Below are 16009 nucleotides of genomic sequence, written 5' to 3'. Positions count from 1 at the left end.
TGCACCTACCAACACAGGCTTACAACGGGCGAGTTCTTTCCGCCAGCGTGGATCAAGCGCACCACAAAATCGTCCTCCCCATTGGGAGATGAGCGTGGGCGCTCGGGGACGGTGGAGGTCCCATGATGACAGAAAGGTGGCGAAGAAAAAAAAAACGAGCAAACCACCTTTTCTGGGGAGTGGTTCAGCATTTTACTGGCCCCGAAAAGTCGTAAAGCGTTTTATGTAACACACACAGCGACTCCGAAAAGGAACTGTTGCAAGCGTTTTTCCATTTGCTGGAGATTATTTGGCTTTCCTCGGCGGGGAGATTCGATTTTATCACACGGCAATAAAACGGGACGGGAGGTCCATTTGGGTGCTCCAAGGACATTGAAAATTGCACCGAATGGACAATTTCCACCGAACGATGGCTATGCGCTTTCGGTCAACTTGTTAACCCAACTAATCCTTGATTTGATCACAATTTCTCGATGCACTTTTCACATCTTGCATTTTCGCACTGATGATTTTTCTTCGCTTGTTACACCTTTTTCATTTTTTTTGCATCCATCCGCCATGTTAGAAAATTTTCATCCGACATATTTTCGCAAACTGCTATCACAATGCAGGCCAACGGGAAGAAGGTTGTTGCACAATTTAACAACACTTTTCACAATTTGAGTCCAACCAGCCTGGGATCCGCCCAGCTTTCCAGGTGCGCCCGTTCCAGCTGGACCGAATTATATAATCGTTACATGGCACCACAGGATGTCACCTTTCGCAACGAGGCCCTTGATGGTTCGGTCATTTTCATCCAGCAGCATCCAGCACGAAATCCATTTCCCCGCACAACAACACAATCCGCGGGCTGGACAAGAAACCAAACTTACCGAAAGGTAACACTCGAACCCGTTCACATGCTCTCGACGGTGCCGCGGAAAAAGCGAAAGTCGCCCTTCCGAGATGGCGATGTAATGGCCGCACTGGAAAAGTGATTCAATCAAGGGAGCGAATTTTCCATCGCGTGTGTGCGCGTGCAGAGGTGGCTGCGCGCTGTGCGCTTCCTTTGGATCGGTGGGTTGATGTTGCTGTTTGGCCGACGCGTGTGTCTGTGAATGTGTGTTCCGCTTCGGTTTTCCGCGATTTCCCCGCTCCCGTGCTTCCTTCCGATCTCCTCCCATGGGGGTTGGGGGAGGCTAGTTTGATGTTTCCATCCGTTTCTCGCAGTTAATGGCGCGGCTGCGCATTGGCTGTCCGGATGGAGGTTTTATTTACAAACAAATGCACGTGATTTTGATCGCTTTTGGGGAAAGGGAGTGTAGAGGGTTGGAGGTGATGCAGCCCGGGGAGCCACGACCCGGAGCCACCTGGCGTCGAGAAGGAAGATGCCCTTTAACCAGGTTACGGAAAACGGTACAATATTTTCAAACAATTATTTTTCTTACGTAACGTATGATTTTTTTCTAAATACAATCAGTTTATTAGATTTTAAAAATGGATGACACGTTGCCTTTTAACTTGCAAAAGGATCCATCTATTATTCCTGTTTCCATGGAGCAACTGGTTGCTTTGGCAAGATTCAAACCAACTTCAAAAGCGTTTGTTTATCGAACTATTCACATAGCGAAGGGCATCTTGCGTAATCCCGACTCAACCCGTGATGGGATTCTAAACCAAGCTCGACTTCCAGCAACCCGACACTTCGTCTCTCTGTGTCAAATATCACGTGAAAAGAAAGATTTAAAGTTTCGTGCAACGGTTCACGAAACGTGGTTCACGAAATGATGCTCATTTTGCGGTCGATTTTTATTCGTTTCGCAAACTATGGAATATAGAAAAAAGATTTATGGAAAATCGTGATTTATTTACGCCAACATCACCAGCGGATGCCTTGTGCGAAAAAGGTTATTTTACAGAAAAATAATATTGGAATGCAAGGTCACGGCAATGGTCCGTGGAAAAAATTCGAGGCTTACATAATCAAGCTTCTTGCGTCTTGCTTCTCGTCAGGCCCCTGCCCGTCCGCCTCGTGCGGGGCGCCGTTATCTTCGGTGGCGTTATTTTTATCCTTCGACGTTTCGACGTGCGTCGCTCCGATGGCCGATAGCAGCTCCGCGCCACCGAGCCGCACCGGAAGCGGACTTCGCTTCAGTATGACGAGGGCCCGCTGACGCGGCGGCATGGCGTCCAGCACGCCCTGCTCCATCAGCTTGTTGTTGATGGGGACGCGCGACAGTAGGTGCTGCGGGACGACGTCGGCGTCCTTGAAGTCGTGGAAGTGCTCCTTCCGGTAGCTCTGCACCGTCTTCAGCAGCGGCAGAATCGGACGTCCCTTCACCTTGGCGTCGCTGATCAGGTCCTGGGCGTACTGGAGGAAGTGTTTGTTCTCGCGCTCCGCATTATCCTTGGCGTAGCGCAGCTCGGCCGTCGTGTCCGCCTCCCGTCGCTCGCGGGTTTCCTTCTCGCCGATCTGGTCCAACAGCAGCCGACGTTGGGTGTGTGCCCGCACCGTCTGGTCCGCAACCTTTCGCCGGTCGAACCCGAACGTCACATCGACGTTCTTGAGGCGCTCCTCGTACTCACGTCGCGTCAGGACGGCCTCCTCCGCCTCGCGCTGCCTCTGCCATTCGATCTCGTCCAAGTGAGCCTGGATTCGGGCCGCCTTTAGCTGACGTTGCTGTTCACCCTGCTCGCGCTCTCGTTGCGACGCCCGTCGGTCCTTCTCCTCGGCCGCCCGCTGAAGGTTGCGCTCCTCCTGAGCCAATGCCGCACGCTGCCTCTCAAGCGCTTCCTTCAGCTGCTGTGAGTTGTCCCGGAATCGATGTTTGGTCACGTGCACACCCTGCCGGAAGCCGGCGATGTTCTGCTGACCCTCGGTGTAGATCTGGATCAGTGCGTCCTCGATCTCGGTTTCGCGCCGCAGCCGGGTGCGTCTATCCTCCGCCATTCGTATCGCCTCGAGGGCACTCAGCCGCCGCATTTCCTTGCTCGCCTCCTGTGCCTGCCGCTCGCGCTCCTGCTGGGCCCGCATCTCGCTCTCGATCACCTCCAGGCTGGCCAGCTCCTCGGCGATCAGGTCCTGCTTCCGCTGCCGTGCCGCTTGCTGATTCGCCACCATCGTCTGCTTCAGCTCGCGCTTGTAGTCGTCGAACCGCTGACGATCCTCGAGCAGCCGCTCGCCGTGCGACTTCAGCCAGTGGTTGCCGAGGGCGGTCGTCTGCTGGTCGACCGATTGCTTACGCACCTGCTGCATCCGGTCCTGGTCATGGCGAAACTGACGCTGCAACTCACGACCTCGCAGCACCTCGCAGAACTTGGCCGCACTCTCCAGCACCCTTGGGCCGACCTTGTCCTTCTGGATGAGATCCTCCGCCTTCTGAATCAGTTCCTTACGCTTGATCTCGTCCGCCGCTTTCAGCTCCCGATAATAGCGTTGATCTGTTGATGAAGGCGCATGCGTTAGGTTTTACTCTTCAAACATACATTGTTGATGAGGATTGCTATTAAAACTTCTGGCTTTATCAAAATAAAGTCACAGCTGGAGGTTCTCAGTGGTTATGGAAGTATGTGAAGTGTGTTCACAACATAGTCTACATCGTAGCAGCATTCTCGATGGTCCATTCCCGTCATTTACAAAAAAAGAACTTAAACTAAAAGAAGTTTCTTCTGTACGCAAATAAAGTACACTCCATTTTCCTGAACCATTGTATTCCCATTAAACTGTAGGACCACACGCTCGAAGTTCGTTACCTTCCTCCACCTTGGCCTTATCGCGGCGCAACCGTTCCGCCTCCTTCTTGTCGCGGATGTTCTGCACCGTGTTCTCCCAGGTGCTGGTCATCTTCTTCGAGCCGTTCTTCAGATACTCGCGAAACTCGCGCTCCTGCTGGCAGAGCACCTCCGTCTCCTTGTCGGTCGGATTGGTGACCTTCTTCCACATCTGCTCCCACTTGGCGCTACTAAGCAGAACCGCCTGGTTGGCGTAGCTCGGTCGATGGGACTTCGGTTCCGTCGGCTGGTACAGTTCCTTGATCATCCTCTGCGCTGTGCTGCTGCCGAGCCGTCGGCCAAGGGATTTGATACTGGGTGGCGATCTCTCGGCGCGTCGCCGCTTGGCCGTCCAAAGGTTCGCTCCGCTGTTCGCTTGGTCTTTGTAAACAAGTTTCCAGGGGACGGTTACCATGAGGATAGGCCGGTATTGTACCTACTGGAATGCGAGTCCGGGAGGTAGCGCTATCTGCAAGGGGAAATTGAAACTCGAATTGCGCGAAACGCAAAAAAGACACCAGAAACCAGCTGCTTGGGGTTTGATTGACAAGGACAAATTTAAGCGTGTCGGTAGAAATTTATAGACAATCCATTTATCTGCATATGTTTCCATTGCAACTGTTGTGCATACAGTGTCATCCTTAGTTTTGAGGGAGCTCTTGACGTTATCATTTGCATTACAAGTATGAACTTTTAAAGTCCGCCTTGTACATGTTTAGTAGCCGCATCTTCTACCCTCAAAACGAGTAATATGAACCCGGTTGAATTTTAGAGAAAATACAAATGTTAGTAAAAAGCAACTATGGGTTTAATTTGCTGAAAGTAAGTGTCCGGCACCTACCAAAAATTGGTTCCACCAAACTTGGGTTTAACCTAGTATTGCCTAGTAATTTCATTTTTATCGAGCCTCTTCAAGGTCGATCGTTTTTATTCTAGTCTTGTTTCCATGGTGGGCTTCAGTGCGTCTACCAGTTTGTTATGGTTATTTTCTTAAATTTTAATAGTTTTGTTTTATAGACAACGTATAATTACTATTAACAAATAGACAATAGTGTTAATTGGATTGATTTATGGTCATACTATGCAGAAATATGTTTAAAAACAGGAAATTCATACTGCATACCAATTGTATACTATTTCTAGTTACTTTTTTACTTACAATCGTTGGTTCACTTTTATTCATCCATTCATTGACAATGTTTTTCAACATGTAAATGGCAACCTGAGTCAGTCGTTTTGGCACGTAGCAATGTGATTTCAAAAATAGGACGTTTTAGGGTACTGCTTCAACATGACCATAAATGAAGCTATCTGAATACTATTCTCTTAACATTCTTCGGTGTTTATGTATGTCGAAAGACCTACTTCTACAGCTACTAAACATGGTCCATTTTCGCACTTGGAATATAAATATATCCCTCGAGTCCCCATTAGCCTTTGCTTTCCCATTGCCGTTGGAGCATAACCGTGAGAAACAATCAATTATTTAGGTTACGAGCAACATCCATGTCATGCGCTTACTGGGCGCGGGATAGCGGCGCAGGATCGGTTGGCTGTGTGGGTTGGTTGGGAAAATGGGTTTCCCTCCCGCCTATCGCCGGCTACTGATAACGCTGCCACGTTGACGTTATCCGCTGCGTTACCGCCAGGCCCCACCAGAGGTGGTTGTTGGTGCGCAAGCCAAAGATCTATTTATCTTCGCTTCGTACAACTGAACTGAACCCGATCTGTCGCTTCCTATCTCTTCCATTTCATTCACGCTGCCCCTCAATCGCCCCCTCCCCGTCTTCGCTCCGCTGATCGCGCGTTGGTCCCGTGGCGCCCGATCCTACGCCACGGCGACCTCCATTTTTGACAATCTGCTCGCGGAGGCGAACATTTTCCTTTTCCCAAGCAGCGCTAGGGACGAACGACGACAACGCCACCACCGTGCGCGCAGACGTATTTATAGAATCTGTGCTACGCAATTTTTACCCTCACTTCCCTGCGAACGGGCGCGCGTGAATCATGAGGTATTATTTTCGTACATTCCGTCCGCCGACGCGCAGACCACCGAAACACGGCCGCACGGAAAACGGCCGTATGAATGGGTTCGTGAGGCGGGCTTTCCATTTGTTTTCCCCATTGCTCTGTGTGGGTGTTGAGATGGGGAATGCAGTAGCAGCAGCAGCAATAACTGGGTAGCATTATTACATCGTGCAGGTGTACACTCGGCCGGTTTTCCCCCTTGGACGTATGCTTTTTGCTGTTGGGGTTTTTTCGCAACCATAAGGCAACGGTCCAGACGCACGAATTCCTTCCACCACGAAGCTGTGTTTCTGCTCTCCCCCCCCCCCCTTGAGATGGCATTTTTTATGCGGTACATTTATCATCCACGCAATAAAATATGAACCGTCTCTTACTCTCTTTCGACTAATGGGACGATATTGGCCACGCAGGATTCGTCTAATGAATGAGAATTGCACGTGAAATCGTGTTGCTTCGTTGCATCGTACAGCGGGGTGCTTTCTCCTGTTGTCAAAAAATGGAAAAACTGGCAAACGAATGGGGAAAAACATATCAAAACCTGTAGTGCAGAATAGCCATCGAATGTTGCTCTAGTGGCCATCGCAAAAAGGAATTGTTAGCGTTCTAAATATACGTGCGTCAGTTATTTTATCGCAGACCCGCGGTGTGATTGCGGCCGTCGGTGGTTTTCATTTCATGCACGGGTAGAACTGTTTATCTGCCATGAATCTACGCTTTTCTGACATCGGGATAGAAATAATCTATCAAAGTCGATGCACAAAATACTGTACAATGTGTTACATTTGTGAGAAAAGCTAGAAAAATCTGTCAGATCAAACAAAATGACTAAAATCTCAATAATATTTGCATGAGTTGTTTTTAAACAATACTTATCAATCGAATTGGAATTTAAAAGAAAAACTTCGCCTCAGAAAACGTTTTGTTCTACGGTCTCATCATTTCCATCTGGAAAATTTCCACGTAAATATATGGAAGTACGGCTTTCAAAAAGGTTAACATGAAACAGTGAACCATTAGCAATGCTCTTGCCAGCTTCACACATGTACACGGAGTTGCTTTTGGTAAACACCACAGCAACCGACCACAATTGTTTACGGTTACAGGTTACATTGGTCTGGCAGTGTCCGTAGCAACGTCTAAGCAACCGGGAGGAACTTTCTACATAAAAGGTTCTACAGACTGATATACATTCGTTATTTTTATCTACCTTTGACTGTTGACGATCAGATTTGATTGCACTTATTCGATGATTGGTGACATGTTGGTGCCTTGGATCGAACGATGTGGATGGGGAAATCGGACACTTTCGAACCGGCGAAATTGGCAGCCACCTTTAACCGGACGACGGGACTTTTGCATCGGGAATATAATTGATCAGTCATAAATTCTGATGCAAGCGAACCGACATCAACATCATTCCGGCAGATGCGATGGACCACAGCGGCATTTTCCATCCATCTGCCGTCAAGGATCTTAGCCTCCCACCGACCTGCCCGTCCCTTCCCAGTCTCATCCTTTTTATGTCGTCCAGCTTTCTCTTTCATTCGGCCCGATCCCACTCGCGGGAGGGAGTGAGAGAGCTCGCTTTGAGGGGGGTTTCGCCGTAACGCCGTAAGCACCGTGTCTGCCGAATCGGTGCTGAAATTGCCTACCTTTCTAACCCGGCACCGTTGCACAGATCACATACGGCACAGAATTGGTGTGTTTTTCGTTTTACCTTCGGGATTAAAAATAGATCAGCGAGCGGTGGTGGCCGCGCAGTCGTCACTGTATTAGACGATGCACAAACACCCGTACGCCTGTGAAGTGCTCTGCCAGAATGTGTTCTTTCGGGCCAGAAAGGGACGGAAGAAGGACACTTGGGAGCGTGGGGGGGGGGCGGGGGGGGGGGGGGGGGGTGCGCAAAAGAGACACCCCTCGAGCTGAGAGGACCAACGTTGGGCCGGTGTTCCCGAATCATGAAAATATTGGCACATTCGGTAGAGGGTAGTGAAAGACGGGTCGAAAAGTCGACGATATCCACACCCGGACTGAGGTCCCCCCGATATTGGCCCCACGACGTACCAGGAATGCTTGCACGAGAACCGAACCTCGACCGTTGAAAACCCCGTCGATCTCTAGGAATTAGAACTGCTGGGCCTGGCGTAGGGGACTGCGGGGAGGGTTTTTAAAATCTCCGTCCGCTTGACCGCCTCGGTTCCTCGTGGTCCATGTGTCATCGTCTTCCTCCTCACGCCGCCCCATCGTCCTACACCATAGCGAAAGGGAAGGCACGTTCCGAAGGGAGCGAGCGTTCCGATGGCAAAAGGAGCACCGACTTGTGGCCGGCCCAAGTGTGGTTCGGGGAGTGCGCATGCGTCCCCGGTTTGGCGGATCCGCAAAGCCCGGTGTCCGCAGTTCGCGTCAGCGCGTTTTCGGGAAGCCCAGGGAGGGAAAAAGAACGACGAAAAAATGTAGGAAAAATCCTACATCGGCTTGCCCGCCGCCCGCGAGTGAAATGCTAAATATAATTCGTGAATGCGAGCCGTTCAGTGCTCTGTGAACAGTGGTTTGGAATAGTACGCAGTTGAGTCTGAGTCGGTACGCGAGCTACACAAGATCACAATGGTAAGGAAACAAATTCCGAGGCAATTCCGCCCATAGAGGCATAGAGTTTAAAGTTTAAGTGTGGAAAATCTGAAACCGAAGTGAATTAGAATGTACTGCGAAAGTACCTTGCCAGTATCTCAACATATCGAATTGCGAATCGAGTTCCAATAGTGAAGTTTAATCAGAAGTTTTTACTAGAAGAAAAATACACACACACACCTCAAACGAGAATGGAATTCAGAATGTTCAGTTGCACCGAGCTGTGCTTCCCGAGAATCTTGTGCGTGGACTTATATGGCAATGGAGATGGAGTAGAGGATCTAAGCTCGTACCATGCCAGATTTAGCGAGCATGCGCTGATGACACAAGTTGATGGTTAACGGTTCCGAATTTTTCCGAATTCTTTTCTTTCTCTGCATCATCTGCACTTCGACGGATCGACGACGATGGTTATTGCGGCCTACTCGACTTTCGCCAACCATAGGCCGATCTGAAGGATGTTGAAATTGAAAGTGAGTAATAAAAAAATAGCACCAGTTCTTCGAGTGAAGTTTGCTGCTTGCGTACGGTGATGCTAACGGTGCGCCGAAACTCTCTCCACAAAAATTCGCAGAGGCGCAGTTCGTCTTCTCCGTCTACGATTGGGAAGGTACCGGCCAGATCGATGCCTTTGACCTCGGCAACGCCCTCCGCGCCCTGAACCTGAACCCGACGCTGGACCTCATCGGCAAGATGGGCGGCACCCAGAAGCGCGGCGAGAAGAAGATCAAGTTCGACGAGTTCCTGCCGATCTTCGGCCAGGTCAAGAAGGAGAAGGAACAGGGCTGCTACGAGGACTTCCTTGAGTGTCTGAAGCTGTACGACAAGGAGGAGAACGGCACCATGCTCCTGGCGGAACTCCAGCACAGCTTAACCGCGCTCGGTAAGGATCGGCCCGCCTGGCTGAACGATGAAGATGGTGGGACAAGTTGGACTGACTCGGTTACAAACCGCTTTTCCCTTCGCAGGTGAGAGACTGGATGATAACGAGCTGGAGGCTGTCTTCAAGGACTGCATGGACCCCGAGGATGATGACGGCTACATCCCATACGCACGTAAGTATCGTGAACCGAGTGATACCCCTTCCAACGACAACCCGTTACTTTTCCTCAACTGTTGGAGACCCAGACTCGCGCATCAACTTTTGTCGCTAATGAGATAACTATCTGTCTTTACATGTACCTGTGGTGATGTAAAAATCACCATACATCGTCTGTTCTGTAAAAAAAATTCCCTGAACTCCGTGTCACTTGTTGCTAACTTCAACGAATTCCATCGTACTGTTATGTATGCGTGTTACTATATGTTACACAAATCTACACACATACATCACCCTACCTGTGGATACCATCATTCCACTTCGTGATGATGTACATCATCACACCCTTCGAATGGATGTTCCGGCCATCAGCGTTCCTCAAGAAGATGATGGACAACATGGTCGTCATTGACCACGTCAAGTAAATTCATCTTTAACTCAATTGTGTACTTTTTCAAAGTCTCCACTAAATGTCACCCTACACACAAAAGAGTATTCGTAAGTATATTTGAACTCCTATGCTGCCATAAATTGCTTCCCGCTGATTCACTAACGAACGTCATCCCAAACGAAGTCACTAACGAAGGAATCCAGAATTCACTCACAAACGTACACACTCACGAGCGCATAAATTGAGCTAATTTTATAGTTGCTAAAAAAGCCACTAGCACACCACCGACACATGTCGTCATATCCTTTGCGCACCTGCGTGCCTCTCGCAAGTGTGCATTCCAACAACAACTCCTACGCACACACACACACTCACACACATGCACTGCGCTTTCCCTGGCATCTCGCGATCTTCACCCGGGGTCGGTCGGTGTACCCAAAAATGGTGCCAAGCCGGCCCCCGGGGTTGAAAACCGACCGAATCCATTTTCACGCAACCGCATTCGGTTTACGCACGCGCCATGCTTGTGCGAATGAAAGAGAGAAAGAGAGATAGCATGCGGCCACCCTTTTCAAAAACGTCCTGTACAACTGGGGTTTTTTTTTCTATTTTCAGCATATCTTCAGAGATTGTGTGACCACAAGCCATCAGAATATTGAGAGAACTGTTATGTAATCGAGCTATTTATAATACAAATATCAGAGAGAACAACATCCTCCGAGGCCAAATCGGAAACAAACAGACAGCAACACGATGGAAACCTGGCGAAGAAAAAACAACAACAGCAAACATCAAATGTGAGAAGAAACTAAAATAAGAAAGCTAGCAACAACATCTAGCGACAACAACAGCAACGACGATGAGATTTCCAGTTGAGCAAACAACAGCAAGTGAAACAAAGCAATACAAAGGAAGAAGAAGAAGAAGAAGAACAAAAATGAAAACGAATTACCGTGCGATACCATCGGCAATACGGAAGCGGTTATTACTATTTTTCTGTTAAGATTTAAATAAATTTCTACATAAAGAGGTCATCCAGGTGTCAAGTTATTGATGCATCCGGGGCAATGGGTTGGGGTCGGGAAACCTGGGGACATTAAATGGAAATCGAAACGTTGTCCAATGAAAGAATTGAATTCAAACACTTCTATCTATGGATATAGTTCACTTCTTATCTATGATTATAGTTTAGTTTAAGTGTTTTGACAATGCAGGATGAAAAATTTAAATCTGATGTTCTTTTTGCTATTTGAAATAATTGACGAGTTTTTCATTAGCAAAGAATGTACTTATCTTTTTTGCTGAATTTTACCTATTTGTTAATTGTTTATCTTGAAGTGATAGTGGTATACACGTTGGTTTCTGTTCCATGTTTTTTCCTATCAATATCACCAAGTGATCAATGAAGTGACAATCTAATATTGCTAGATAAAAGGCAGTAATTCTTATTTCTTTATAAAAAATAAACAAACTAATAAACAAAAACATATAACACGTTAAAATTGCTAGAACGATTCGTTCGCGGGTGGGTGATATAGCGTGCACAGCACTGTACGAAACTATAGCTTTTCATAAGCTCACAAGCATCGGAGCTTTCTGGTTTGAAAATTAGACGACTTTCGTTTGTACAGAATCATACTACAGTTTACTTAAAGTTTAAATTTCAAATAATACTCATGATGCTTTGCATTGTCTGCAGACTTGTTATAACATGTTATAAGTACTTTTTAGTATCATTTCAGTCGAGGTTGCACACTTTGAAGCTCCATAACGGTCATTTCGTCAGTGGCAGAGATGAAGCACTTGGAAGTTTAAATAAATACCAAATAATGGAACCCGAAATAGTCAGGTGAGAAATCAGAGTCAGGTGAAAATTAAGTTTCCCCATTATAATGCGAATTAGAATACTTTGTTCGACAATGTTAAAATATTTTATTTTCACATCACTTCTTTCTTCATAAGTGTTCAGAAATGTTAATATGCTTCTCGTTCAAACTGTCGTGATTTTCACTAACATTTTCATTCTATAATTTTATTTTATTTTCCCCCGCAAGTCCTAGACCGAAGCTAGTTTTATTCATACACCACGGGGTGTACGGTTCGCGTCCGTAAACCACCCAGAATCCGCACGCATGCGCTGCACCGCCCTGGGCATCCTTCCAACGAACGGTCTCCCCGACCCGTTCGCGTCGTGTTGCCCCGTTGCTCATCAATTTTTTATCACTCGCTCGCTCAGAGTTGGTCTTATCGGGCAAGGCAATAGACACCTATCTCTGCTCTCTGCACCGCCTAGCCGGAGTGTACCATTAGTGCCACAAAGCGAACCCCCCGCGCAACACACAACGAGCCTATCGGTACTCGACATCATTGATTGCAGCACCGACGGCGGTTGTCTGAGACGAAATTGTGAACGGAAAAATAAGTTAGCATTTAAAAACAGAAAAGTGTTTGCCATTCCCGACACGAGTGCTGCGGCGCCAAGGTGAAGCGCACGAAATTTAAAAACAACATCCGAAACGTACACCATCACCACCACCACCACCTGGCGGGATCATCGCGTTGTGTCGTCGCAGATTTTGTGGATGCTGTGTCGCATCGGTAGCGTGTGCCCAAACGCTTACACGGTTCGAGCAGGGGAATCGCCGTAGTGCAGTGTTGACCAGTGCGCCATTTGTCCCGAAAGTCGTGCACCTAAGCGGGAGTGGAGTGCGTAGTGCGGGAATCAAATCAAACATAATAAAACAAAACCAGCCCTTCAAAGCCAACCACACACCCACAGTGTGTCAGTGTGCCGCGGTCTCTCGGTAGTGTGTCGCTAGTGGCACCAGTGTGTACCCGAAAGTCAAACGGCGGGCAGTGGTGCAATTTAAAAATAGTTTTGTCTCGGGACGACAAATCGCCACTACTCAAACTGCTTTATATTGTCGGTGGATGTGAAGTGCACAATAGGAAAAGAGGAAAGGAAAATAATATAGGGAAAAAATTAAACACGTCCCCTCCTTTTTGCTAAAGGGCATCCCGTAGCGGCTTGTCGATCGTTTTCTAGAGTGTTCCAATTCGCGAAGCTTTCTCTCCCCGTTGCTGTTTCGGAGACGGGAAAAATCGGTCTCCACCAGTCGGAGAGCAAGCCCACGCAGGGAAGGAAAATAAATAAATACACAAAGGAAGTAGCAACCAAAAAAAAAACCAGGACTCTGCCAGACATCCGGTGAGCGCGTCTGTGACATTGCGCGGGATAAACAGACAGGCGAGAGAAAGTCATTCTTCTGCTCCGGGTTTGCGGTAAAAGCAATCGAAAGCACCCAGCAGATCCAAGGAAGCCACACACCAATAGCAGAAGGCAGTTTTCCCGATCCCATAGCACCATGGCGACGGCAAGCGAGAATAAGGCAGCACTGCCGGATGCTGGGAGCTTACAGCGCCACAATACAGGTACGTGTACGGTTGGGCACATAAAAAGGCGGTCTCCGCTGCTTTCATTTCCTTTTCCACCGTAGATGCGTCTTTCACGGGCCACGGTCTACCAATCGGCAGAATTATGCACAGACAAACCACACGAAGCGACGCGAACGGTCATTTAGCGTACAAGCACTAAAAACGCTAGAAATATGATACACGACAATTGTCGCAAGTTTTGCGGCCGGCATTTGTGGTCCACGCCCGCGGGGATGGTGGGACGGAGGGTTTTTGTCATGGTCCATTAGATGGCAGTTTTACCGATGGCAACACCGACGCTCGACGGTTATGGGTTGGTCGTTGCTCTAACCCTTTCCGGCCCGCGCTGCGTTGGGAGAATTGATTAAATGTGCTGATTATGTCGCGCGGAGAGTTGGACGTGACATCCAGCGTTCCATCGTGGAGCAGGCGAGGCTAGCCATCTCCAATTCCCAGCCAATTTGTTGGCAAGTTTTGTTTTAGAAGGTTTAAGGCCGCCCACGATCGTCCCCGACTTTGACCGACAGCGCGAGCATGTCGGTGGATGCCTTAAACGGTTTCACCTTCACCGCGGGAAGGCACTCGCGAACGGTCGGCCGGAAACACTGGTGATTTTCTTTGCCTCTTTTCTTGTTGTTGTGTTTTGGAAGGAAAATTGTGCTGTACGAAACAGCCTTCTTTGTTCCAAGCCTGGTAACGCTTTCCACCAACCGACTGCCGAAGCGTGCACCATGCAGACAAGCGTTAGGGCACGCGACCCTTAACGCCGGGTCTGAAGACAAGCGCACACACACTCACGCTCACTCTCCCCGCACTCGGGCGCAAAACATAAACGCGCCTATTTGGTGAATGAACTTCCTTGTTAATGACAATAAACCCGTAGTTTATAGTCGAAAACAACGGTTGGCCGCGGTTGCCGGTTGCCAGGCTACTCGCGGCTTCGATCCGATCGCAAAGACCAACCACCAACACCAAATGGACCGTGGGACGTGGAAAAGAGGTTCCCCCGGGTGGGGCAATCCAAATCGGAAAATGGCAGAATTTTCACCTCGCGCCAGCCCCCTTCTCATCCGAGCGCTTCGTATCGATTTCCCCCGGAACGCGCGTGTGGAAACTTTGTCCGTGCCATCTTTCATCTCCACTTTCCCCACCCTCGCCACCCTCTACTTGACGCCTTGCCCTGATCCTTGGTGGTTCCCTGTAACCCCCGCTCCGTTTGGGACAGTTCCGAAAGGATAAACTGACTGTGCGTGTGCGGAAGGTGCAAAAGAGAAGACATAATCCTGACCCGCTGGAGCTTAACCCTAGCCCACGCTCCCGGGGTTGGAGGGCGCGGACGAGGGACAAAACTTTGCCCAGGCCCCAGAACCAGTGCGGGACAGCTTTTTGGACCGCAAACCCGTTCGGCACACGTCGCCATTGTTTCGGTTGCACTGGTGGTGTGTGGAACACCGAGCGTCGACTTTTGGGGTCGTGTTTTGATGGTCGCGGATTCGGTTTGGTGTGGTCGCGAAAATTGTTGATCGCGCATTGCAGCTCGGGTTGTCCAGGGAAAAATTGAAGGTAATTTCGACCGTTTCTTCGTTGCGCCAGACGCGCGTCTTTGGCGTGCGTACCGTTCGCGGGTCGGGGGTTTTAATTCAATTAGTCAACCGCCGGGTAACTCGTCCGAATCGAATCCGTAACCGAATGGGGCCTGATGTAATGGGTACTTAAACCCATCCCAACGTTCCCGTCGCCGCAGAGGGGCTTCCTTTTCAAGCCTTCCGTGAAGTGATTCGTTCCAGCGTGCATCGGTGTGTCGGTTGTCATTAGGTCTCTCCAGCTCACCTTTTGCTCGCCGGGTTGCTCGCCTTTCAAATGCCGTTCCTCGGTGTCCTTTTGGGCCAAAGTGAAAGTGACAGATCGTCCTGTGTGTTCGTGTGTCTGTATGTGGGTGTCGTTTGTCTGTGTGCGAGAATTCAGAGGACACCCATTAGAGGCGGCTCTTGGCTCCGACTCGAGACAGAAAGCTTATTACAGAAATAGCCCACCACCATCGATTTATTTTGCCCTTCCGGGGCCACCGGTTCCTGGTGTGTGAGTCGGTGCCAAAGGCTCCCTCTTCCCACCCCCCACCACTCCTTCCGTGTTCCAGCCAGATAAGGCGCGGTTCGATCGCTGGCAGCGATAGCAGCGTGGAAGACAGATAGGTTACGCTCATTAGTTTAATCGATGTCGATGCCACCCGCCAAAGCCGGTTAGGGATGGTTTAGCACGTGGACTTAGAACAATAACTCTTTTCAACCCTCATGAGAATGCAGAGTTAAAATATCCAAGGCGAAAATTGTACTTCTTTTACAAATAACGCTAGCATTGAATCCTCCAATAACCTTTTATAAATTGCACTACTTTTAATCTGTTGCTATATCTCTTATCTTCTCTCCCCTCAGGTATGGTGTATCGCTAGTGATAGGAAACATTTCAAGAGGATGTTCGATGGATGGACACTGATGGATGAAACGTGTGCAAAATCACAAGCAACAACGAGGTTCATAACGCGTCAACTCATTAGTAACATTTCAGAATTTTTATTACTTGTTCACTTTCTCCCGACAAACGACCGTCTATAAACTCATTATGATTTCGCGATCAATTCCACCCGAGCATTCCAGAACTATTCTCGGAACGTGTAATTTGACGCGCCGGAAGTGCTCACCCCGCGCCAGACGTCTTACCGTGAACCGAAGCGTTCCGAA

General features: G+C 48.8%; 2 protein-coding genes across 2 annotated transcripts; one reads left to right on the top strand and one right to left on the bottom strand.

The window, feature by feature from the left end:
• Nucleotides 1-1954: 1954 nt before the first annotated feature.
• On the bottom strand, nucleotides 1955-4018 carry LOC131259250 (trichohyalin-like). The gene is made up of 2 exons (XM_058260699.1): nucleotides 3733-4018; nucleotides 1955-3420 (listed from the first exon to the last, which is right to left on the bottom strand). Exons 1-2 carry the CDS (start codon nucleotides 4016-4018, stop codon nucleotides 1955-1957), a joined length of 1752 nt encoding a protein of 583 aa, XP_058116682.1.
• Nucleotides 4019-8304: 4286 nt separating this feature from the next.
• On the top strand, nucleotides 8305-10870 carry LOC131272069 (myosin light chain alkali). Its single transcript, XM_058273687.1, has 6 exons — nucleotides 8305-8385; nucleotides 8852-8879; nucleotides 8981-9289; nucleotides 9375-9461; nucleotides 9818-9943; nucleotides 10452-10870. The coding sequence occupies exons 1-5, from the start codon at nucleotides 8383-8385 to the stop codon at nucleotides 9868-9870; spliced, it is 480 nt and encodes a 159-aa protein (XP_058129670.1). The 5' UTR covers nucleotides 8305-8382; the 3' UTR covers nucleotides 9871-9943; nucleotides 10452-10870.
• Nucleotides 10871-16009: the final 5139 nt, after the last annotated feature.

This window comes from Anopheles coustani, chromosome 3 (assembly GCF_943734705.1).
Source record: "Anopheles coustani chromosome 3, idAnoCousDA_361_x.2, whole genome shotgun sequence".
NCBI lineage: Eukaryota > Metazoa > Arthropoda > Insecta > Diptera > Culicidae > Anopheles > Anopheles coustani.
Note: the sequence above shows the minus strand (reverse complement) of the source record. Positions and strands in the feature narration are given on the sequence as shown.